This window comes from Apus apus, chromosome Z (genome assembly GCF_020740795.1).
Source record: "Apus apus isolate bApuApu2 chromosome Z, bApuApu2.pri.cur, whole genome shotgun sequence".
Classification (NCBI taxonomy): domain Eukaryota; kingdom Metazoa; phylum Chordata; class Aves; order Apodiformes; family Apodidae; genus Apus; species Apus apus.
This window is the reverse complement of record NC_067312.1, coordinates 26,221,015-26,244,055: the sequence shown is the minus strand read 5'-3', so window position 1 is coordinate 26,244,055 and position 23,041 is coordinate 26,221,015. Positions and strand designations below refer to the sequence as shown.

Below are 23,041 nucleotides of genomic sequence, written 5' to 3'. Positions count from 1 at the left end.
TTTGTGGTAAGTGTGTTGTTTTCTGAGTAAGTATAAAATGCTTATTCAATAAATACTGCAAATCATAGAATCCTAGAATGGTTTGTGTTGGAAGGGAGCTTAAAGATAATCTAATTCCAAACTCCCTGCATGGTCAGGGACACCTCCCACTGGACTAGGTTGCTCAGAATTAATTCCATAATTTATTTTTTTTTCAATTATTCAGCTGGAACTTAGAAACAAATAGATTATTTAATTTTTTTTTCCTTTTTTTTTCCCCGCCCAGGTATTAAGTATTAAAAGAGGCACTTGTTTTTAGGAAGTGCTATGGATGACATGAAAAAAGTTGGTAACAGCTCATGTGATGATGGATTTCTACTTAGAATGGGACTCAATGATAACAAAGCTGGAATGCAAGGGTTGGATAAAGAGAAAATCAATAAAATCATCATGGAAGCTACCAAGGTTTGTTTGATTACTCTTTCCCTGGTGCTGTATCTGTTGACCCAGGGCATAAGGCCCTCTTCCCCAGATTTTACCACTCACATGTGGAGGGCAGCTTCTAAGAAAATCTGGTGTGGGATGAAAGGGGAGAGACCATAAGGTACTGTTGAATTCATCAACAGAGACATGGAGGAGCACAACTGAGTACATCCTTAGGTGCTCCCTTTTTGCCTGAAGAAGTACAGAAATATCACAACATTGTCCAGATGTGTTTGTGAAGGTTTCATCTTCCTTGGGCCTCTTCTCCCTTTTTCCGTTGCTTTTGTCCACACCATCATTAATCAGCCAAACAGATCTACTTTTGTTGCTCACCTTTCTGTACCTGATGAATTTGATGTTGTCAGGTTTTTCTAGTGTTTTCAGTAGAATTTGTGTTTACTGCCTGTCTTCTTGACTGTCTTCTCTGTATTCAAGAGAGGTGGCCAGAATTGTGCAACTTAGTACCAAAGATACGCAGAGGACCCCACAAATCTAGAAAGTTTTGAAATATTAAGTCCTTTTACTTGTTATTGAGGAGACTTCCAGTAGAGCTTGATGAGGATAACACTTTATTTAAAAAAAATCTGGGTTTTCTCACATTTTCTTGCACAAATGTGTATTTCATTTGGTGTTGCTGTGGCCCTGTGTTAGGTGCTTGATATTTTGCTCATGAATTCTGTGTTGACTGCTATTGCTCTGTGGTAAACTGCAGGGGCAGGACAGCTCTTACTTGTCAGACTTTTATTTTTGCTTGAATTTTCACTTTGATCATACCACTTTGTTATGCTATCAGACCCCTTGTTGATTAATGACTGTTTCATTTTCCAGTATGAAATAGGATGGACTATAAAATAGGCTTTCAAAACTGATCTACAGGAATCTATGTACTATAATATATTTCTGTTAAAAAAAAAAAAAGCAAAAGTATATAAATGGCAGATACAACTCAAGAAGTTGAAGTGTTCTTTTTCTTCAGCTTTTCTTTAATCTTCAAAATTACACCTATAAACACTGTCCACAGTTTATTACAACAAAAAATTTTTATTTGAACCATGAAATACTGAAAGAGATGTAAAAAAAACCCCTCAGCTTAATTACAGTTTTAAGTATTGGACTGTTTCCCACACCAGAGTTTGGTGCTTATTTCTTTCAATAAGTCTCAACAAGGCACATTTGATTGGAAAGGGGAGAAAAGATAAACTGTATGTCTGATACTGAAGGAAGACACCCTAAGTTCTTCTAGTTAGAGTTGTCTTCTAAACAGCAAGACATGAGATGTTACGGTGTTGCCATTCATACTTTTTATCATTATTATAAAAGTGGATATTACTGTTTTATATATAAATACCTTATTTTTATTTGACTGTTGCTGAATTCTTGGCGTCAGTGACAGTTTGGTAGTAAGAGGCTTTGAGGTGAAAATTTGTCCACTGTTGCTGATACTATCAGGTGATTCAGTAAAAGACATTACCACTTTCATGTTACTTCTCTTGTAACCTAAGCAGATGTTTCAGAAAGCTGTTTTAGTTCCTGGTTTTGAATTTTCCTCTTTTCTGTTCTAATTCATTGAATGCCCTCTTTGTTATGAATAAGAAGGGGGAGTCACATGATATGTTCTCTACAAGACTATTGTATTTTTATGTTTTCCTTACATCTCCTTTTATTAATTACTTTTCTTGAAGGAGCAATTACACGCTTGAGAGCAAGAGGGCTTTTTTATAACCATTTGCTTTTCATCATCCTCTTCCAAACAGAATGTAGTTCTGTAGTCGTCTTAAAATAAAATGGTCAAAGAAATACTCAGCATTTTAAGTGGATTTGACTTTTACAATGTCATTATTTATTTCTATGTATATTAAATGCTTAAATCAATTTCTTTTAGCGTTTTATACTTCTTATCTTGGAGATATTGCAGACCAGCATGGCTTTTATGTACTATTTTGAAATTTTTGTTGTCAAGTTCTAGAATGACATAGTAAGTTCTCTGAAGAGTCCTTTATACTAATCTAGTTAGAGAGAGCTGAGAAGGAGAAGTGTGTGTGTTATTTGAGGAGAGAGATATGAAGTACCACTGGTATCTCTTATGTATCATTTGTATGAATATCAAAGGTATGCATTAGAAACCATTACTGTATTTTATCTTCTCTGCATTAAAGATCAAATATTGTTGTTCATAGGAAAAGACAAAACCCTCAGCATTTTTGTAATTTTCTTCCAGGGTTCTAGATTTTATGAAAATGAGCTTAAAAAAGACCAACAGGTTAATCAACGCATTGAAAAAATGATGCGGCTTAGAGAGAAAATTACAGCACAACAGCTCTTGAAAGCACAGCTGCAGGTACCAATCTTGTAAAGACTTTTTGGAGTAAATGGAGAATGGTAAACATTTTGGTGTGTTCTAGTTTATTGTGTTCAATTCTGATGACAAACACAGTGTTAATCACCATTTTGATGTAAGTAGTGCAAGTAGAAGTGCATAATGTTTTGATGATGTAGTCTTAATAAAAACTTGCTAGAAGAACAGATTTTAAAATCACTCCAAAATGTTCTCTGAATGAGTAAAATGAAGAAAAGTAATTCCTGTTCTTTTAAGCCTGATCAGTTTAAAGGCATGGCATTATGTTTTATGTAAATGTTTTGTTAAATACCTTGTCAATAAGTATCATATCAGCCTTGATTTTAGTTTCTGATTTTATAATGCATGTGTCTTTATGTTCGGTGGCCTGTAATGGGATGAAGAGGATCACAGTTGTCAGCTCTTCTGGATAGAATTTATTCCTTGTTTATGCTAATTAATCAAAAATCATCATAGCAAACAGTCACAAGAAATAGAAGTGTTCTGAACTAAAAAGATGAAAAGGCAATTTCTCTTCTCAAATGCTAATGACAGATAGTAGTATCCAAAGTATCACTGTGCGTGAAAAGTTAGAAAAAAACAGCAGCAAGGTTGCACACTAAGCATTTTTAGGCACAGCAGAATTAAAGTCGCTTGTAGAGGCTTAATTCCTTTCCTTTATAATTTGTACTGTGATTCAGTCTTTAATTACATGATGGCTTGCTGCTTTCCCCTGACAGAATTCCTGCTTCATTCAGTGCACAGTACAGACAGCGTTCACTGAGTGGGCAATTATTCAATATTTACTGTTGTCCTCTATGTTCAGTGGGTGGCCCCAAGCTTTATTTGTTGCACACCAGTCTAATCCAGCTTTGAATGAACAATTACTGACTTCCTTATAGGCTTTTCTATGTTGTACACCACATAGTGTGAATTCTTTAAATTATTCTTGCAATACTCCAGTAAAGTAGACTGGTATTTTTGTTTTGTAGGTGAGTAGCTAAAGCACATGAAGATTAAACACATCCATTAATGTTTAATGCCATTGTAAGGATTACAGGTCCTGAGCTTTGGTGTACAATCTTCTTTTTTTCATTGCAGATTTGCAAATCACTTCTGTGAATTAGCTGCCTGTGTCTCAAATTTGTGTCCAGAAAGCTTGCAATTACTGAGTACCTCTGAAAAGTTCGTTATAAGCCTGTATGCCTCAGCTGGTTTTAGTTGTCTTTAACATGGATCAGTTATGTTTCTGCTTGTCTTTTTTTTGTTTGTTTGTTTGTTTTTTTCTTTTGTTGTAGCTTTAAAGTCATTTAATTATGAATAATACTTCAATTTCTATCTGTCGTTTACCACAGAACTTTGCATTTTGTGGAGAACCGTCTTAAGAATGACACAAATTACAAAGATTCTAACTACTGTGTGGTTATGTAATTAAATAATATATAATGCATATAGTGAAAGCAAATAAGTTTTAATGGCTTTGACTACTCATGTTTTATTATGAAAATTGCTTTCAATAGAAGAAGAAAGCTTAAAAAGAGAACGTCTTTCATGTGGGTCTTCCTGGAGCCTGAGTTTCAAAGCCCATCTTTGAATTCTTTATGACACTTGCTGAAATAGCAGTTGTCTTTATTTCCAGTGGAATCACTATTAAGTCAGCTGCCATGCTGCATGAGGACTGTCATTAGAGGGGGATGACATGCACAGTTCTTTGCTGGCTAATTTTACATTTTGCTGCTGTAAAAACATATTGAAATCCTGGACTTTGTTTCTGTCCTCTGAATACAGTTAACCTCTGATTCATGATTGTTGTTACCCTCTTACCTTCATCACAAATTCTGACCCTCTTGCTATGTCTTTTAATTTATCCTCTCCCAAATTCTCCTTTTCCTGCCCCACATCCCCAGACTACCATCAGTCCTCTTTTTAAAGCAGTCCTTGTCTATGCCCCCTGAGTCCCCACTGAAGTCCTCAGTCTTCTGGCCCAGCCAGTCTTTATCTCTGACACCTTAAATGCCTCCCCTTTTTCCTGTCACTTACCTGCCAGCTTTGCCAGGCCGTTATCTCCACCTTTAACTTCGAAAGTCTTATTTGTCCAATTTGTTTTTCGTAATATGTGCTGTTTGTTTAATCAGATTCTCTAGGTCTTCAGATACAGATATAGTCAGCTGTCATTCTCTTCTTTTTTTCATGTTTGTTGTTGTTTATCCAGTTCCTTAATTTGTCTTTTTAGTACTACCTTCTGGTATACCATGAGATAATTTGTTTTCCTAAAATTTGTAAGTGAGATGTAGTCCTGAATTACAAAGACATCCATGTATCTACTTCCATGAGTGCTGCAAGCTCTCATTTGCACATCAAGGCTTCTTTGTAGACTGTGTAGAGGCTCAGATACAGCTTCCTATGCTGGCAGTTGATATAAGTGCTGTAATGTAAAAACAAATAAACAAAAATATCTCCATTTACTGGATTTGTTGGACAAAATCGTGGTTACATGGTAGAAACAAGCATAGGAGATATAGAATCTGCAACATAATGCTGTCTTTCTCACCCCCATAATGTGTATCTACTCAGGAATTTTAAAATGTATTTCTCATGTCCTTACAGCTTTCCTTAGAAAGCCTTCTTTACAGAAGGGCACTTACCACCTTTGATTTTGCAAATATTGGATATTAGAAAGTACATGTAAATCTTCTTAAAACAGCCATTTCCATGTACAATTTTTTTTGGTTGGTTGGTTCATTGGTTGTTTTTTTTATAATATGGAATGTGAAAGCTAGTTTTCCTAAGGAATGTCGCTGTTGTCTTTAAAGGAAAACTATATACACTTTTCAGGAAAGCTACTGTACAATATAATGTTAATTCTTATTTTTAAAAAAATTCTTGTAACAGAGTTAGATTATCCTAGCAACCTAGAGTGGAATTGCTTGAAATTCAGCAGTAGTTAATAATCCTTTAAAAAGTATCCAGCTGCTACCAGATTTGCAAACTGCTGTACTGATGCTTGCTATTTTTATCCATGTGCATTTTATCCCAGATGTTTGCTCCGTAAATAGTTACTGTTGTCTTAAAATGGTACCAGCATTTGTTGTCTGTTGAGCTTGTCGGATGGTTTTACAAATGTAAGAGACTTTTGAATAATCCTTTTTATCTGTCTTTGACAAAGCAATTTAAGATTGAAAACTTGTAGTTTACATAATGGGATAAGAGAATGAGAGATTACTCTTCAAATTGTCTAAAAGTCACTATAGGGAAAATAAAATGTCTTAACTACAGTTTGTACTTCTTAGGGTGTTTTAAATCTAGCTTAGAAATAAAAGAACATAGTATCTCTTTTTATTCTCAAAGAAAAATTGAAATCTACTTTAAAAAACTTGTCAACCGGGCTTGCCTCTAAGGACTGCTCTGTCAGTGGGGTAAAAGAAACTGTAAAATTACCCAACTAATTGTGCTTAGGCTTTCTGGTGACTGTTCATGCCACATTCAGAGTTGAAAGGTATTTCAGAAACAAGCACATGATCTGCAAGTCTTTTGGTAAAAGAATGCAAGCAAATTAAGTGCAATTAAAATACTTCGTGGAGAGGTCTGTGTGCTTGGCCTCTGCACCATGAAGCTGATGAAGCAGGCGTACTGCTCACAGTTTACTAGTAGATTATACATCTTTGTCTCTTGGAATAAAACACACTTTCTGTGTATGGGCTTTTCTTTTTTTGGAGAAAAACAACAACAACAGTTGTTTTGCTAGAAATCCAGTCTTACATGGGTTCCTATAACAAATTATTAGGAATTTTCTGAAGGGATTAACAGTAGTTTAGTGAGCAGTAAAGGATCCTGATTGCTTGAGACCTTATTTCTGACATGGATCTGCTCTATGAGCTGTAAGTCTTCTCTTCACCTGTCTGAGCCAGTTGCCTGAAGCATGATATCTTAATTTAGGAATGTTGAAAATTCTCTAATAGCTTGTTTTCAGTTTTGAGATGTTTCAACCTGTATCACAGTAGCTAAAACTTCATATTCAAGGGTCTTAGGTTATACATTTTTTTTCCATGCAGATGGGTTTTGTTGTTTGTTGAGTTCGTTGGGGTTTTTTTCATTGGCTTTTGAGGGGGTTTTGCACCATCTGCTGCAGCAGTGCTCTCTCTGAGAGCAAGATTCATCAAAACTTGGTTGGGTTTTTTTGCTGGTGCTGACTTGGTGGGGTTAGGGTTTGTTGGGTTTTTTTAATTATATGCTAGACGCATTTGAGTTTTTAGGATCATCTGTACTGTTGCACTTCTACCAGGTTAATACTTTTTCAATTACTGGTTTGTTCTGTTCAGGTGGACAAACTTGTGATAGAACTGGAACAGAGCCGTAACCTTAGCAATACAATTGTACACATTGACATGGATGCCTTTTATGCAGCTGTGGAAATGAGAGACAATCCAGAGCTGAAGGAAAAGCCTATAGCAGTGGGATCGATGAGTATGTTGGTAAGGCCAAATGTCAAGCTAACATGAATCTAGAGCCTAATAAACCACACAATAATAACAGAATGATGCTTTATAAGTGTGGAAAAGTAATAGAGGAAACATCTGTTCTTAGACTAGACCATGTAAGTTGCACAATATTTTTCAGTAAGAGGTGTATTCATGAAAGTTTAAAGAATGTAAATAGACTGATTGGGGGGTGAGGGTGGAGGGAGAGAGGGGAAATGTGTATAAACTCAGCCTTTTCAGTCTTTTCTGCATGGATATATGTGATTAGGACTTGGGTTATTTAACACTAAGCTTCAATAAAAACTTGACTACTGAATACTAAATTAATTTCTCCTAAGTCTACCTCAAATTACCATGCTAGAAGATTTGGTGTACGTGCAGCCATGCCTGGATTTATTGCTAAAAAGCTATGTCCGCATCTAACTATAGTACCCTTAAACTTTGAAAAATACGGCCAAGTAAGTAAAGAGGTAAGTCTGAAAGTGCTCTCTTACAAAAAGTCAGTCTACTTGGTTTTACATCTGTTCTAGGGAATATGAATAGTGGTATTAAACTCTTCAGTAATGTGGTGTTGAGCATAAGGCAAACAAAATACAAGTACTTTTGGGCAAGAAGGTGAAAAAGCATAGCATTCGCCCATCTTGCCTTTTTGTTGAAGTCAGTAGTGATGCTAATAGAGGTTTTCAAAACTGTATAGTGAGCTGGTGACACTAGTTAAGCCTTATTATTCTTAAAACTTCAAAACCATGGAGTGTAATTAGTTACTAGGAAGCTGCAAGTGCATAGGAAACAAGGAGATGATAATTTCGTACATTGAATAAGGATAATTTCATATGCTAATTACTGGAGAGAGAGGCAAAGAGCATTAGTGAGTTCTAAAGTGCAGGTTAATTTGTTTTAAAGTAAGGGACTTGAAATAAAAAGCAAAAAATTAGGGAGAAAAGTAATCACATTATGTTTTAACAGAAATAATTTCACTTAGTGTGTGGAGAAACGTTAAGATACCTAAAATCCTGTAAAAAAAAAATTAAAAAACACAAAACAAAACAAAACCCAAACAAACAAAAAACCCCCCACAAAAACAAAACAAATAAACAAAAAGAAAAATAAAAAGCAAAAAAAGCATCTTTTATAGATCTTAAATCAAACCAGTGCATGGCACAAGTTCCCTGACTTCAGTGAAATTATGCCAAGATTTATATATTTATTTTTATGTAGCCTTAGTCTGTTCATATGAAAAATAAGCTAATTACTAATTTTGAATTTACTTGTTTTTTCTAATTTCTGTTGTAAAATATCATATATAAATATGACCATTTCAGATTTTTTTTAACTTGTTAAGGATGTTACATTTCATTATATGTATTTCATTTGTTGTTTAATGGGGTAAAGTATTTGAGGTTCAACTTGATTTGTTTAATAAACTTTCACTGTGTATTTATCAAGGTTAGAGAAATACTGGTTGAATATGATCCAAATTTTATGCCTGTGGGCCTAGATGAAGCCTACCTGAATATAACGGAGCACCTGGAGGAAAGACTGAACTGGCCAGAAGATAGGAGAAGATTCTTTTTTAACACAGAAAGCACTACAGAAAAAGGTAAGCAAATTATTCTCTTTTCATGCGGTGACCTGGCACTGAGAGGACAACAGTTTCTTTTAGGGATCCTTTGCAGGATGATGATGGCACTACATCTCAGTTACAATTTAAGCTTTATTTTGTTAACAGGAAATTATGAATAGTAGAGCACAGAATTTATTATTAGAATAGCACAGGACTTGTGCAGCAGAATCAGTATAGTACAATCTATAAGTAGCATAATACAGCATTTATAATACAACTTGCAGTTTCCAGTTACCTGAACCTTCTGCAGGTCAGATCTTAATACATGTTTTTTTGTATCAATATAACAATCATAATCTAGTCTTAAAAATTATATAAAGCAATATGAGTAGCTTCCTCAGTCCTTGGAGGAAGCTGACAATACTGGAGGGGTCCCTGGCTACCAATGGGTCCTGGTCTCGCTGTCCAGCAGCAGTTCAGCTCCAAGTTCCTCCTCAGGACTTGTAACTGCTGGGTTTTACAGACAGTGCTCTGGATGCTGTTACACTTCCCTGTGCTGTGGTGGGGCCATCAACACCGCCAGGTTGGCCTGGGACCTTCCAGGCTGGCAAGAAAGGGAGTAATTGGCCTGGTGTCCAGGGACGTTGAGGCTGGTAGGGGAGGGAAGAAGAAATCTGTTTGGTTTTGTCTGCAGGATCTTTGGGGCCTGATGGCAAAGGGAAAGGGATCCAATATGTGATGTGCTCAGTCCCACAGAATGGCTGCTTGCCTCACAAAATGGTGTTCATTACATCAGCCTCATTGCCAGGACTGGGAGAAGAGTCTATTGCCCACATGTGTGTAACATAAGCTTCAGATAGATTGAACCCACTGCAAGTGTTGATGCTGAAGTCCTTGCATAATTGCCCTCCCATGTACTCTACCTCAATTACCTCAGATTTATTAGACTAAGGTTAACTTTCTCTGCTGCTCACCTGTGCGTAAAAGATATGCTTCAGAACATTTGAAACTGGAGTATTTTTTTTTAACTTGAATAAAATATGTGATAAGTGGTACTAGGTTTAGTAAACCAAATTGCATGTTTTAGATGTGTTTTTTCTTTACAATTCAACATGATAATTTTGAAAATAAGTAGTAGTAATCTTATGAGAAACTTAGTGTTCTAAAAGTTGTTTGTATGTTGCAAAGATGTTTCCTGAAATAAAATAGTGAGTCCTGTATATCAGGAACTTGATAAATCGTGTGCAAAGACAGTGTACATAAACTCTAGGTACATGATTATTTTGTAAGACTGAAAATATATAAAGTAATGAGCACTGTAGGAGTTACAGTAATGTTTAAGATATGATTGGATTTCTTTTGGCTCTAGAAGATGGAGCTTGAACCTCATCGACATTGTATATGCAATCTGGAATAACAAAAAAGAGTAATACAGATGGTTGATTGGTGCACAAACCAGAAAATTATCTAAATAGCCATTTGGAGGATAATCAAGGATACATTACTACTGAAAAGCATTAATAGCAGGAAACAAACTGGCATAGTCTTTACAAAGTGCAGTCATTTGCCTCTTCATACTTTTCTGACATCTTTGTTCTTATGAAACACAAACAATCACTCAGAATGTGAAACTATAATAATAAAGTTTGTAAAGTCAGACAAAAGGCTGCTAACGTAACTTGTTCTACCATGCCTGCAGCTGAAACTAGATTGCAGTCTAGAACTATCACCAGGCTGATAGTTCTAGAACCAGATATTCCAGAACCCTAATTTTCTTTGGAGAATATTGAAAAAGCTTCTGCAAAAGATTTTTATTTCCATTAAAAAAGGGAGCATCTCACCTTCACTCTGATAAGAAACAAAAATAATGCCAACTATTTAATGTTTTTCTGCTGCTACAGCAACAGACCATTGAACCTTGTTGCTTTTCTGAAAGTTATGTCCAGTTTTCTAGCTAATTCTTCCAACTTCAGCCAAGCTCAAATCATAATAAGAATAAAGCATTTAGGACTCTCCTTTTTTCAAACAAAAAAGCAATGCGATTGTTTTGGCTAAATTATTACCTTTTTTTTTTTTTTTTGGTCCAAACAGAAAAAAAACCCACAAAACCAACTTCTAATAAACTGTCTTCTGCCACTGCAGAAAAAAAATCAATAAAGTATTTGTTTTACATGCATGGATTCATTGATTGTGTTTCTGTCTAACATAGACAAAGATGATATATCTGCTAAATCAAGTGAAGATGGATACTCTCCTTCACCAGTACTGTTTGAAGACAGCACACCTCTTACGGATGACCATTCTGAACAAAGAGATAAATCAGTGGAAAATTCGGTTGTCTTTGGAACTTCCGCAGAGGAAGTTGTGAAGGAAATTCGCTTTAAGATTGAGCAGAAAACTCAACTGACTGCTAGTGCAGGTATTCAGACGCAGATTAATAATAATAATAATGCTTTGTAATAATGTTTAATATTTCTGACAGTTCTCCACATTGTTCCTAACTTAAGGCAATATTGGAATTAATTAAAAAGCTAGCTCTCAGATAATACAGTAAATATGTATTGAAATTAATAAACTATTCACTAGCTTTTTAACAGTTACTATTCAAATTTTGTCTGACAGCCTGTGAATCTCAACTCTTTTCACAATAATCTGGATTAGGTCACCAAAAAAAGTGTATGTCCATAGCTACTTAGTTTGGATGCCATCCGAACTGCTTCGTGAACAGGGTCAGTGAGGCACCGTGGTGTGCTGAGTTTTGTGAAGCAGACGTGGAAGGCCAGGAAAGTGTTGAATGTAAGTGGAGGTAAACGAAAAGCTAGTAGGAAGAGGCAGGATGAGACACCCCCTCCCCCCCACCATACCTTTTAATTTCATAAGTGGTAGCAAAATAATAATTTTGTTCTCCTGAGTTTGTCTTCCTGAGGATAAGTTAGTGTTTAGAAAACAGAAGTGCATCAGAAGTTTTAAGTCCAAAAATGAAAAATGGTTAAAAGACTAATTGAAAAAATACTGGTAATAAATAATAAATATAATTACTTCTACCACCTTGAATAATACATTAAATCAGTGAGCAAATGAAAAGTTAGAGCAATAGGGCTGTAGTGCAGAATAACTTTATATTTCTTGCTAAACAAATTCCAGAGTTCATTTGTAAAAGCACTTACTTTGATAGAAAAGAGCAATTCCTCCTGATCCTTGCCAGTGTCAGTGAAATATAGATTTATTTCTAAATTACTACGTGGCAGTGGTAGCCCACAAAAGTCATTGATATGGTAATTTTGGTCAAAATTAGTCTTTTTGCTGAAATACAAGGAAGTGATATCTCCATCTCAGGTAGAGTTCATTAGGACTGCTGTTGCAAGCATTTCCTTTTGTCTTACCATAATCACCATCATAAAATCATTCAATCATGTAACTTAGATTATTTTTAAACACTTGGTATTTAACCCTGTTAATGACAACTAATTAGTGCATGTGTTGTTACCCAGACTGTCTTAAAATACTAAGTACACTTCATCTGGTGCATCCATTACGTTTCATCTACCACATGTATTTATGTTCTCACACATCTACTACAACATGTTTTTGCAGATATGTAACAAATCAGGTTATTATCATTCATTTGCTTGTGTTTAGTCTTTGCCAAATGTGCAGGCTACTCTTGTGCTTTTAAATATTGGATAGTTGAAATCAAACATTGTCTTGCATTTTTTAAAAACATGTCTTTTATTTATTTTTAAGGAATAGCGCCAAATACAATGTTAGCAAAAATGTGCAGTGATCGTAATAAACCTAATGGGCAATGCAGAATTGCTCCTGACAGACAAGCAGTGCTAGACTTCCTAAAAGATTTGCCCATTCGAAAGGTAAGAAATACCATGACATTTACTATGCAAATGTGTGTTCCTGATGTTCTAAAAGCAAGATTCTCCTTTTTTTATACTTTTCTAGGTAGTCTTCCCAGTTGTGTTTGACTGAAATTGTTCTTGGTATTGTATATACAAATGGGAAGTTTCCAACATAGTGATACTCTTTTTCAGGTGCCAGGAATAGGAAAAGTAACGGAGAAGATGTTAAAAGCCCTTGGAATTGTGACTTGTTCAGAACTTCACCAGCAGAGGGCACTGCTTTCTCTTCTTTTTTCAGAATCATCTTGGCGTAATTTCTTGGATATTTCCCTTGGTTTGGGTTCAACACATTTGGAAAAGTATGTTTTGGGTGGTTTTTTTTCCCTGCATTTACTTTTTTCTAAGTTCTTCCTTGTGTGTGCTTCATACATCACATTTTAAGACTTACTGATAAACCAGTATTCTGAAAATTTGGCATGTTTAATAAATTTTAAAAGATGTCTGTAACTGTTATATTTATGGCTGAGATACACACAACAGCCAAATATTAAAGAGTAGAAGTTAGTACAGCCATGTCTAATATGAAATCCAAAAAGTCTGTCAGAGGCATTGTGGAAAGAGTATATTAAGAAATTAAGTCAGTATTTAGGATAATCTCATAATTACTAAAATACCTAAAGTGAAAAGATTGGTCATAAGCAGAAGTGTTCAATCCATTTCTTCTATAACATTGGTTTGTATTAGTATTAGTTTGTATTAATTATTTCTGCCTTAAATATCCTTTGACCCTTCCCAAAGTGCTGAAATTCTACGTAAAAATGGCAATGATTCAGTTTCATTAGGAGTTCCAAAATTACTTAAGTACTTCTGAAAGACCTACTCTGTTTTATTTCTGTTACTTCCCTGACAGTAATAGATCTGCTATTTTTTACTTTTGACTACAAAGTAAGCAGTGTGCAAACCAGTAATATGGTAGCACAAATCTTTGTATTGTTTTTTTTCTTTTCAGAAGACTTGAAACAAAATATGCCATAAGATTGATTTGATGAGGGTGACTTGATAAGAGATAAAATGCTGCTGTCCAAATAATTATTTCTGTTAAGATAATGCAACTTCAGATGGTACTTTAACAATTGGTGCAGCCTTTCACCTTATTCACCCTGTTAGGTGCTGCACAGTCTGGGTAATCTCCCAGTACATTAAAAAAGAAAGAGCATATCCAAAAGGCAAGAGTATAATTGTGAAAGGGTACACATTTTTAATAGTGTTATCTAAGAAATTGATTTCTTAGATTTGTTTTTATTAGCACCAACTTGATTTCAGTAGTTTTAGTGTGGAGAAAGCCCTTAGCACCCGAATCTTCATTAAGTGGTTCATCTTATGGTTATTGTCTTTGACCACATTCTTTTAGAAACATCTGAGGATACCATCATTGTTATTTCCAATACTTACAAACAGAATAAGGACTTAAACAAAACTCCTCTGAGGAGCTAGTTATATACAGAAGTTGTTAAGGGATGCTCAATTAAAGCCAGAAAGAAAAGAACAAACAGAAAACCAAGGCCTTAACACATCACCTTTAGCATGGACAATAATGTAGACAGAAAGCAGACCAATTCCTCAGATAAGCAAATAGTCAAATACATGTAGTGTGTTCAGTATTTTAATAGCAGTACCTCACAGTTACAGCTAGGTGGGACATCATGGGATTTGTAGTTAGCTTTATGTTTAAATAAGCCTCTTCTGATATGAGAGGTGAGTTTTGTTGGGTTTTTTTGTTTGTTTTTGTTTTTAACAAACTGTTTATTGACATTTGTGGCTGATCTATGTCTTTACTTCATCTAAGTAGTTTAAGGTTTTTTTTAAAAAAACACATTCTCTGTTTTGCGCTGGCTTAAAACTTGATGTACAAGTTTTGTAGAAAAAGTTAACACCCAGATTTTATAGAAGAGACTGCTGTTAGTTCTTGAAGCATAATTGGTTGACTCAAAGTTTATTGAAAAGATAACAGTTCTAGGTAACATGAATATAATAAATATTTTTTTCTTTTTAAAGGGATGGAGAAAGAAAAAGTATGAGCACTGAGAGGTATGCCTCTGCAATATTGAAAAAAAATTTAATCCCTAAACATACTTAATGCCGAGTAGTGTATACCTTGTAATATAATTCATTGTGTATTTATATGTGTTTATACAACAAGCTTACTGAATCAGATTCAAGCTTTCATTATTTATTTTCTTCCTTGGCTTCAGATTACTATGGAAGTACTTAAGTTGGTTTGTGTGTCCTCTTTTCTCATTATCTAATTCTCCTTATGCCTTTAATACACCAAAAACATTTAACATTTTAGGTCATAGTATAGAGTGAAAATATGTAAGCTCTTGAAATTTTTTTGTATGTTCCAGTTGAATGTCAGTATCAGTCTAGTAGCCTCCAGCCATATGTATAGCAAGTATAGCATAATGTAGACTAGGAAAGTAGACAATAATTTTGCATGGTTAACGACAATTGGTTAAATTAGCAATGTTTTTGGCAGAAAGGTAGTTTTTCCTCCTCTGAGGATAGACATCATTATCCTAGCTGGCATCGTTTTCTTAGCATCTGCATTATTCATTTCTGATACTTGGCTCTGATGTTGGCTTTTTAATCCTTTCTTTCTTATAATGTTACAGAGCGCTGTACAAATGAAATGAAATACAAATAACTTGGCTAGCTAGACAAATTCAGTTTGCATTAGTATTCTCTTGCAAATATTTAAGCATTAATGACCTTAATTCTGATATATTTTCAGATAGTGCATGAAAAATTGAAAGCCAAACTATTTCATTGTTTGAAAAGTTTTGCAAACATTTTGCAACACATAAATATACACAACTTGCTATATAATATTTGTGTTAATACTTGTTTTTTCTTGAAGTAAGCACTCAAACCTATACAGCCTCTTCTGATGTAGTTTTGTCTAACTGTACAAAAATAGATTTTTATGGCAGTCACTGGACAAATTTTAGGATTCATACTGAAAAATAGATCATATCTTTATCTTAGAACATTCAGTGAAATAAATGCAGCAGAAGACCAGTACAGCTTGTGTCGAGAGCTCTGCAGAGACCTTGCTCAGGAGCTACAGAAAGAGGGCCATAAGGTATTTCTATTATTCTCTGCTTGCTTGCAAAATGAAAACACTTTGCACTCAAACTTACTAATGCAGCTTTACTATGAATGCTTTCAGTAGCATCATACCAGGCAGTCCATCTTCAGAAGTATCCACTCCTTAATTTGCAAATGTTTAGAATGATTAGGCATCATTTTTATATTTTTCAGGTGGCTACTTAACAATACATGTGGAAAAAATTAATTAACCACGTTATTAGCATATTAACATTTTCTGCTAGAAGCAATATTTATTAAAAAAACCCCAACAATAGAGCTGATTGTCTGTGAACTGTGGTTTGGTTAGTCATGTATCATGGTTAGTCATGCTAGTGTATTGAAATCACTGTTTCTTTCTCATATTCCTACAGGATCCAGTCAGTAGCCAGTAGCATAGTTTAAGAAGTTCAAATGTGCCAATCTTGCTGACAAGTTATTAATACTATTCAGTTGCACGAATGATAAGAACAGTCCCTTCATTCCTTCTCTGCAACTTTCTGTTTATTATCTAGAGATAGCAGTTCATATTTTCTATGGAAGCCTTTATGTTAAAGCAAGGAATAACATTCATGAGCTAAAAGAATGGTAACTAGTCTTCAGACATGAAAGGTTGCCTCAGAAGATGGCAGTTTCAAAGGGAAATCATCAGCTAAGTCAGACAAAGGGATAAGCTTACGAAAGCACCAGAACAGAGCAATAGGAATGCCATTTATTTACATTTCGATGGGCATGCAAAATCACACAAATGGTTTGGAAGAGGTTGCAATGGGACTGTCTGTGCCAAACAATGCTTTGTGCAGCTCTGATAGCACCATGCAGGAGGAAGTTTTCAGCAAATCCATAATTGGGTATCACATATCCGTAGAGGTTTCCTCAGAAAAGTTAAGATATCTGGACCTGAAGGTTTCCAAGTGAGGAAATAATTTTTTGTAGACAGGGTAGAAGTTGTGACTTTAACCAGAGCATGAAATTCATTCAGCATAGACTGGTGGCAGGTGGATTGCTGAGAATCATAGCCAAGTGACCCAGTTCAGAGTATTCATCTTTGGCTGCATTTGAGGAGCAAGTGCAGAATCTTGCAGGCAAATTCTTGCCAGTGCCCATTTCTGTGTGCATATAAGTACACGGTCTTGACTATGGCTTGGGGTCCCTTACATAGATGCTGTGTAATAGTTGTTGCTGTGCCATATATGGTATACTTAACATTTTTCTTTTTTGTTTCTTGCCTAGGGCAAAACTGTTACCTTAAAGCTAAAGAATGTGAACTTTGAAGTAAAAACCAGGGCTTCAACTGTGCTGTCTTCTGTTTCAACTGAAGAGGAAATATTTGCTGTTGCTAAAGACTTGTTAGGAGCAGAAATTGATAGTGTTGCTCCTCACCCTTTACGGATAAGACTAATGGGTAAAATTTCAAACTCACTCTTCCTTTTCAGAGCTAAATCTTACAGTGTATCAAAGTAATAGACTATATCAAATTGTTATAAATGGATTTATCCTTTCTCTGTTACCCTGGTAGTTTTGTGAAGTGAAGCAGGTCTGGAATGCTGAATGCTGACTCAGGAATGTTTTCTTAATTGAGGTTATACATTTCTTACTGCCTGTTAGTCTTGAATAGCATACGTGTTGGCATGAGAGTAGAATCTTAACACACAGCAGTGCTTACTTCTGCTACCTCAAAAGAGCTATTGCATCTGCTTTGCACCACAGCAACAGGTAGTTTCTGTACATAACCTCTTGTAGAAACAAGTGCTTTAAATGCAAGTGTTTATAGATTTTAAGATGCAAGAAATATGAACATTTCTGTCAGAAGTAAACTCTGTGTTTTGATTCTGAGACCCATGTGCTTCTGGTGTTATACATTCTGTTTGAACCATTCAATGATACATGAAAACTTAATTGTCTGTAGCATTAGAATGTGCCAAAGAAAAAATGTTGGAGGGGAAGCTTCACCCACACTCTCTTCGAGACTGAATTCTATATAAAAGTGTTAAGTTTATAGTCTTGTGTTATGGTGCAATTAGTTAAAACTTCATGGATGTTGAAATTAATAATAGGTTGGGGCAATTTTTTTTGTCTGGTAAAATTGTATAGAATTTGTGATTCAACATTAGCATATGCAGGTAGTATAGCCACCATTTAGAGATAAAATGGTATTCTAAGTTTTTTTTTCATCATTAGGTGTACGAGTGTCAGGATTTCTAAGTGAAGAAGAAAAGAAGTACCAACAAAAAAGCATTACGAGTTTCTTAAAATCGGGAAAAGAAATTGGTTTTCTCAGGCTTCAGCCAGGGAAGTCCAACCAAGAATATTTCACAAAAAATTCAGAAGCATCTACTAGAGGGAGTTTTTTTGATAAAAAGCGAGCTGCAAGGCAACTAAACAGTGAGAATCTTTCTTCAAATGAAACTGTAGGAAAGCAACTCTCTCATGATAGGAAATCTTCAGCAAATTATGTGGAAGAAACAAAGAAAGTCACAAACTTACAGACTTCTGATGTGTGCAAGATCTTCACCTGCCCTGTTTGCTTTGAAGACCAGAACAGTAATAATTTGGAAGAGCTTAATAGGCATATTGATGAGTGCCTCAATGGAACTCTTGTTAAAGGTACTGTGGAAATACTCAAGAATAATAATGCAAGAGAAAATACACTTAACTTTCTTTCACAATTTAAAAAAGAAAATATTGATGAATGTCAAAAAAATAAAGCAGATCAGTTAGCAGGAACAGACCAGTCTGCAAGTACCTCTGACAACAGTACTAGCAGCAACAAAGAAAAATTCACTCAGATAACATCTGATAAACCTCACAGAGAAAGACAGCCTAGCAGTCTCAGTGACACTGCTAGAAATGTGTGTATGAAGCAGTGTTTCTTCCCAAAAAGAATTTCACAAGATAATGAACACCATTTTGAAAAGACTGAACACACAGAAGAAAGTAGTTCATGCTCTATCTTTGAAGCCAAAGAAGACAGTGTTTTTGTTTGTCCAGTTTGTAATTCAGAACAGAAGACCACCAGTCTTGTGTCATTTAATAGACATGTGGATATCTGCTTAAATAAAGGCCTTATCCAGGAGCTGACAGAAAAAGAAGATTTTCCTACTAAGACATACAATATGGAAAACTCAAACAGAGTTGGTGAGTATGTGCATTAGGATGTATTTGATTATTCACATTATCTTCCTCTACAATTAAAATAATTTGGTAATGGTATGCTTTGAACTTGTTAGGGCTTTGAGATTTTTGCAATATGTTTCTTTGGGTAAGACTTCTTTTTTTAAAAAAATCAGTTTTTGTGACAAACTAGATTTATGAATATGATGGTGGTTACACAGTGCATTCTCATTTGCCAGAACGGTGACAAAGGAGTTACTGCTGAGTTCTGTAAATTGCGTGTTTGCTACTCCTCGATTATGTTCAGAGAGGTGTTTGTAAGGCCACTGACGTAAGTGAAAAACAATGAAAACATCTTCAACCTGGATTATTTCAGAGATTCAGTTGGCAGAAAACTTCCATTATGTAATGCTCTGGCAAAAACAGAGATTGTGAACTACAGCATAAAGATGGGAACTCTCAAGCCTGTTTTACGTCTAAAAAAAGACACCATATAACACTGCCTGAAACATGCCAAACCAATGGAATGTTTACTCAAGTTGTTTCTCTTTTTGATGAAGAATTAACCTTTGACCAGATATGGGGACATGTACAGGTAGTTAAGTATCTGCTTAAAGTACTTTTGTCCCTAACCTACCTTGGGAGCTTTTTAGGAGGAAATTAAAAGACTATCATGTTAGAATTATCAGAACACAATGAAGACTTATAATATGAATCTTTTATACAGAAACATTTCTAAGTTGTATTATTGTTATATGTGCAAACAGGCTTTGTTTTAAAAACTTACTGTTGGAAAAGATTCTTTTTTTCCCCTGGGGGATAAAAAAAGAAAAAGCTAGTTTTCAACCACTACTTTGAAAATTAACTGTATTATGCTGAAAGATTTCTGAAAACTACAACAAAGTTCAAATTAATCCCTTAGAATTCAATAAACTAAGGGCTTTTTTGTTCTTCTCTTTTAAAAATGTTAATATAAACTATAATACTCAAGCTGCAGATAAAAAAATGCTGTCTTCTCAATGAGACATAAAATATAGTTCTGTTAAAACAAAAACAAACAAAACAAACAAAAAAAGAGAAGCTTTACCCAAAACTTATTTTAAAACAAGTTCTGCCGTATATGTATATGTGTATTTCTGAAGCATTCTTTCTTTATAAGTAATTAATTTTGGTTATTTCCAATTACTTTTCAGGAGGTTTAAGCAAAGGACAACAATGCACAAATACATCACAAGGAACAAAAAGGTAATGGTTTTCTGGAAACTTGAGTACGTGACTAATTTTAAAATAATAAAGTTTAGAAAAATATTCAATGTTGTAAAAATTGTGTATGTATGCATTGTGTATTTTAACTTCTTACTGTTTTGGGGTTGTTTTTTTCTTTCTTTAGGTCTGGATTAGCAGCTTCACAGACAGTATCAAAAAGGGCCAAGTCAACAAATTCCAAGCATACACTTGAAATGTTTTTTAAATGACTGTGTAGCAAAATATTCTGTGTAGCAACATATTCTGTATGAAGTATTTTGTAGTGGTATATGACTACAAATTTATTTAGCACTGGTGGTAGTCTGGATTCAGGTGCCAGTCACTTTGGGCCCATTGCATGCCTGTGTAAAAAGAATATGGTGTTTGCAGTAGAAGAAGAGGTACAACTGAGGTAATTCTTTCTTGAGAATTATACTTTTTTTCCCAGTTGTTTCTGAGAATCAAAATTGGCTAGCACTTTGGCTTTGTTTTTATTGAAGACATGAAGTTCGTTAGAGTCACAAGCAGCCTCCGGCATTCCCTCTGCTGTTTAATGAAGAAAACAGAGAGACTGGAGCTGACACTGAGCAAGCCTGTAGGACAAACTTCCCTAGAAAACAGGAATTGTTTGCTAGCGTACCATGCTGTGCTTACTAAAGGCCCAGTGCCCACACTAGACTTGCTGTCTTCTTTGCATTGGTTATATTGGTAGCCCTGGTAGCACAGGCTCACACTTCCTTGGACAATTCAACATCAAATGTAATTGTGATACCAAAGAATAGCTGAGCTGCGTAATTTCAGGTTACCAATGTCTGTCTTCTCAGTAGACACAATGATTGATCTTGCAATTTCAAAGGAAAACACAGTCAAGTTTTCCTTGTTGTCACTGAAAACTACTTCAGTTGGAATTGGTGGACTCATGAGATACAGGATAACATCACTGATTTAAAAAATGTTAATAAACCTGTTGAGAGAAGGATTCCCCCAGGTTAGTCAAACAAAGGCTGTTTGATCCTTGGCCTTTCCAAAGAGACTGAAAACTTCAATCTTCTTAACAATTCTGAAATTATTACTAGTCAGCAGCACTGAATGTATTCTACAGAAGAGGTTTCGTGGTGCAATAATAATATGAATTATGTGGAAATATGGATGATTATAAACCTTTTTACTGTTTACATATTTTTCTCTTCTGAAATATTTTGTATTTCTGAATAAATAATCTTTTATGAGTGCATATGAGGAAGGAGGAAATTGTAAAGTGCAAATATTTAAAATACTCTATATAGATTTTTTCTGTGCACACCAAATGGGTTAAATGTAGACATTTTATTATAATTAAATATTTATCTGGTAAATAATTTATTATGGCAGCATATTTCTTATGCAAAGAATGTTATTCAAACAATGGCAAACCATATGTGAAATATAAACTGCTTTTTAATTGAAAAATCTTTAAAATAAGTGGTCACTATAGACACATCTGTTTTGTTGTTTAATAATATTGGAAGTACTTTGGGGTTTGCTTGTTTTTTAATGAAACAAATATGTAATGGGTATGTTTTAGACTCCCAGGCTAAGTCCAGAACATTCTCTTGTTTCCAAACTTGCTGGAATTATTTCACCATCTCTACCTGCTCATCTGTTTGCTTGCCAGATGCCACAGTACTTACAGCTCGGCCATGTGCATTAGTTGCAGTGCTCCCTTATTTGCTTTGGACCAAACCAGCTCCAAATCAGCTGGACTAGTTCAGACTATGTAAACTGATTCTGTTGACTTTTTCTAAACCAGATCAGTGAACATTCAATATGAGCCATTCTGTTGACAGAGGTGGGAGCTGGAAACATTCAGTAGGAAAAACATAAAAGCAACTGTGGGAACAGTGACTTAAGCCACCATTTAGAAAGTAAACACCTGTCCCTCTATTGGTTTGTACCTGTCTGATGCAATAAAGTGTGGAAACTGAGTATCACCTTGTCATTGTGTGTGTTTCTTTCAAATGTTCACATATGCATTACTTAGCAAAAAGTGCTTGGAGAAGTGAAGTTAGTTTGGCTTAGCTTCACGATTTGTTTTACCGTCTGTTTAAAAAAAGTTTCATGGAGTTGTCTGAGTGTCATGAAGTTAAAGTCGTGGACTATGTCAGAGGTAATGCAGAAATAAAACTCACGATATGTATCTAAAGCCAAAATGCCTCTCTTTTGAGATGTGTGTAAAAATACGCCTTTTGGAAAGGTGATGCTGTGTATTTACAGAAAATGTTTGGTGAAATTATTTTAATTTTTCCATTTTAAATCTGCTATGCAAATCAGATGCATTTTTTTCTACTCCTTAGAGTTTCTTATACCACATCTATTACTGTTTATATCTGAAGAAGGACTTCAGTACATGATTAAGTATTGTCATAAACTTCTGTGATTTTTCGTCTCAATTCTTGTGGAGAAGGATTTGTAAAAAATCTTTTTGTTTTGCGTTTTTCTGTGTGTGCGTGTTATATAACTAACCTTAACTTAAAATCTGTTTTCATTAGCATCTGGAAATGTCTTTAGAGCTGTGTTTAACTTAATATAAAAATTATTTCCTGTGTGTGAGCCATTCCACACTTTACTAGAGCCACAGTCCTGAAGCATGTGAATGACCTACCTTGACAGGAAACAAGAATTTTTGTGTAGTGTAAGTATACCTCTTATTTAAGGTAGATATATATACTGTATCTTGAATTCCTCTTTTAGTTATCAATGATAGGAAAAAAGGGTGACATTTCTGTGATCTTGATGTTCTTCTCTCCACTACTTCTGAAGAAAGGAATGCAGACAGCATATGCGTGACCACAAAGTGACATCCTCT

The 23,041-nt window shown here is 34.9% G+C and overlaps 1 protein-coding gene across 4 annotated transcripts in view; it reads left to right on the top strand.

Annotated features, from left to right (window-relative positions):
• POLK (DNA polymerase kappa) overlaps nucleotides 1-22,163 on the top strand; it is a 32,499-nt gene extending 10,336 nt beyond the window's left edge. For all 4 annotated transcript variants that reach the window (XM_051642046.1, XM_051642045.1, XM_051642043.1 and 1 more), the window contains 14 exons: nucleotides 266-444; nucleotides 2,681-2,800; nucleotides 7,117-7,269; nucleotides 7,614-7,745; nucleotides 8,722-8,875; nucleotides 11,049-11,258; nucleotides 12,584-12,708; nucleotides 12,883-13,049; nucleotides 14,746-14,778; nucleotides 15,736-15,832; nucleotides 17,071-17,242; nucleotides 18,019-18,975; nucleotides 20,145-20,196; nucleotides 20,342-22,163. In XM_051642046.1, the coding sequence (XP_051498006.1) occupies nucleotides 307-444; nucleotides 2,681-2,800; nucleotides 7,117-7,269; nucleotides 7,614-7,745; nucleotides 8,722-8,875; nucleotides 11,049-11,258; nucleotides 12,584-12,708; nucleotides 12,883-13,049; nucleotides 14,746-14,778; nucleotides 15,736-15,832; nucleotides 17,071-17,242; nucleotides 18,019-18,975; nucleotides 20,145-20,196; nucleotides 20,342-20,426 (2,595 nt within the window). In that variant the 5' untranslated portion in view covers nucleotides 266-306 and the 3' untranslated portion in view covers nucleotides 20,427-22,163. The remainder of the gene's footprint in view (nucleotides 1-265; nucleotides 445-2,680; nucleotides 2,801-7,116; nucleotides 7,270-7,613; nucleotides 7,746-8,721; nucleotides 8,876-11,048; nucleotides 11,259-12,583; nucleotides 12,709-12,882; nucleotides 13,050-14,745; nucleotides 14,779-15,735; nucleotides 15,833-17,070; nucleotides 17,243-18,018; nucleotides 18,976-20,144; nucleotides 20,197-20,341) is intronic.
• The last annotated feature ends 878 nt before the right edge of the window (nucleotides 22,164-23,041 follow it).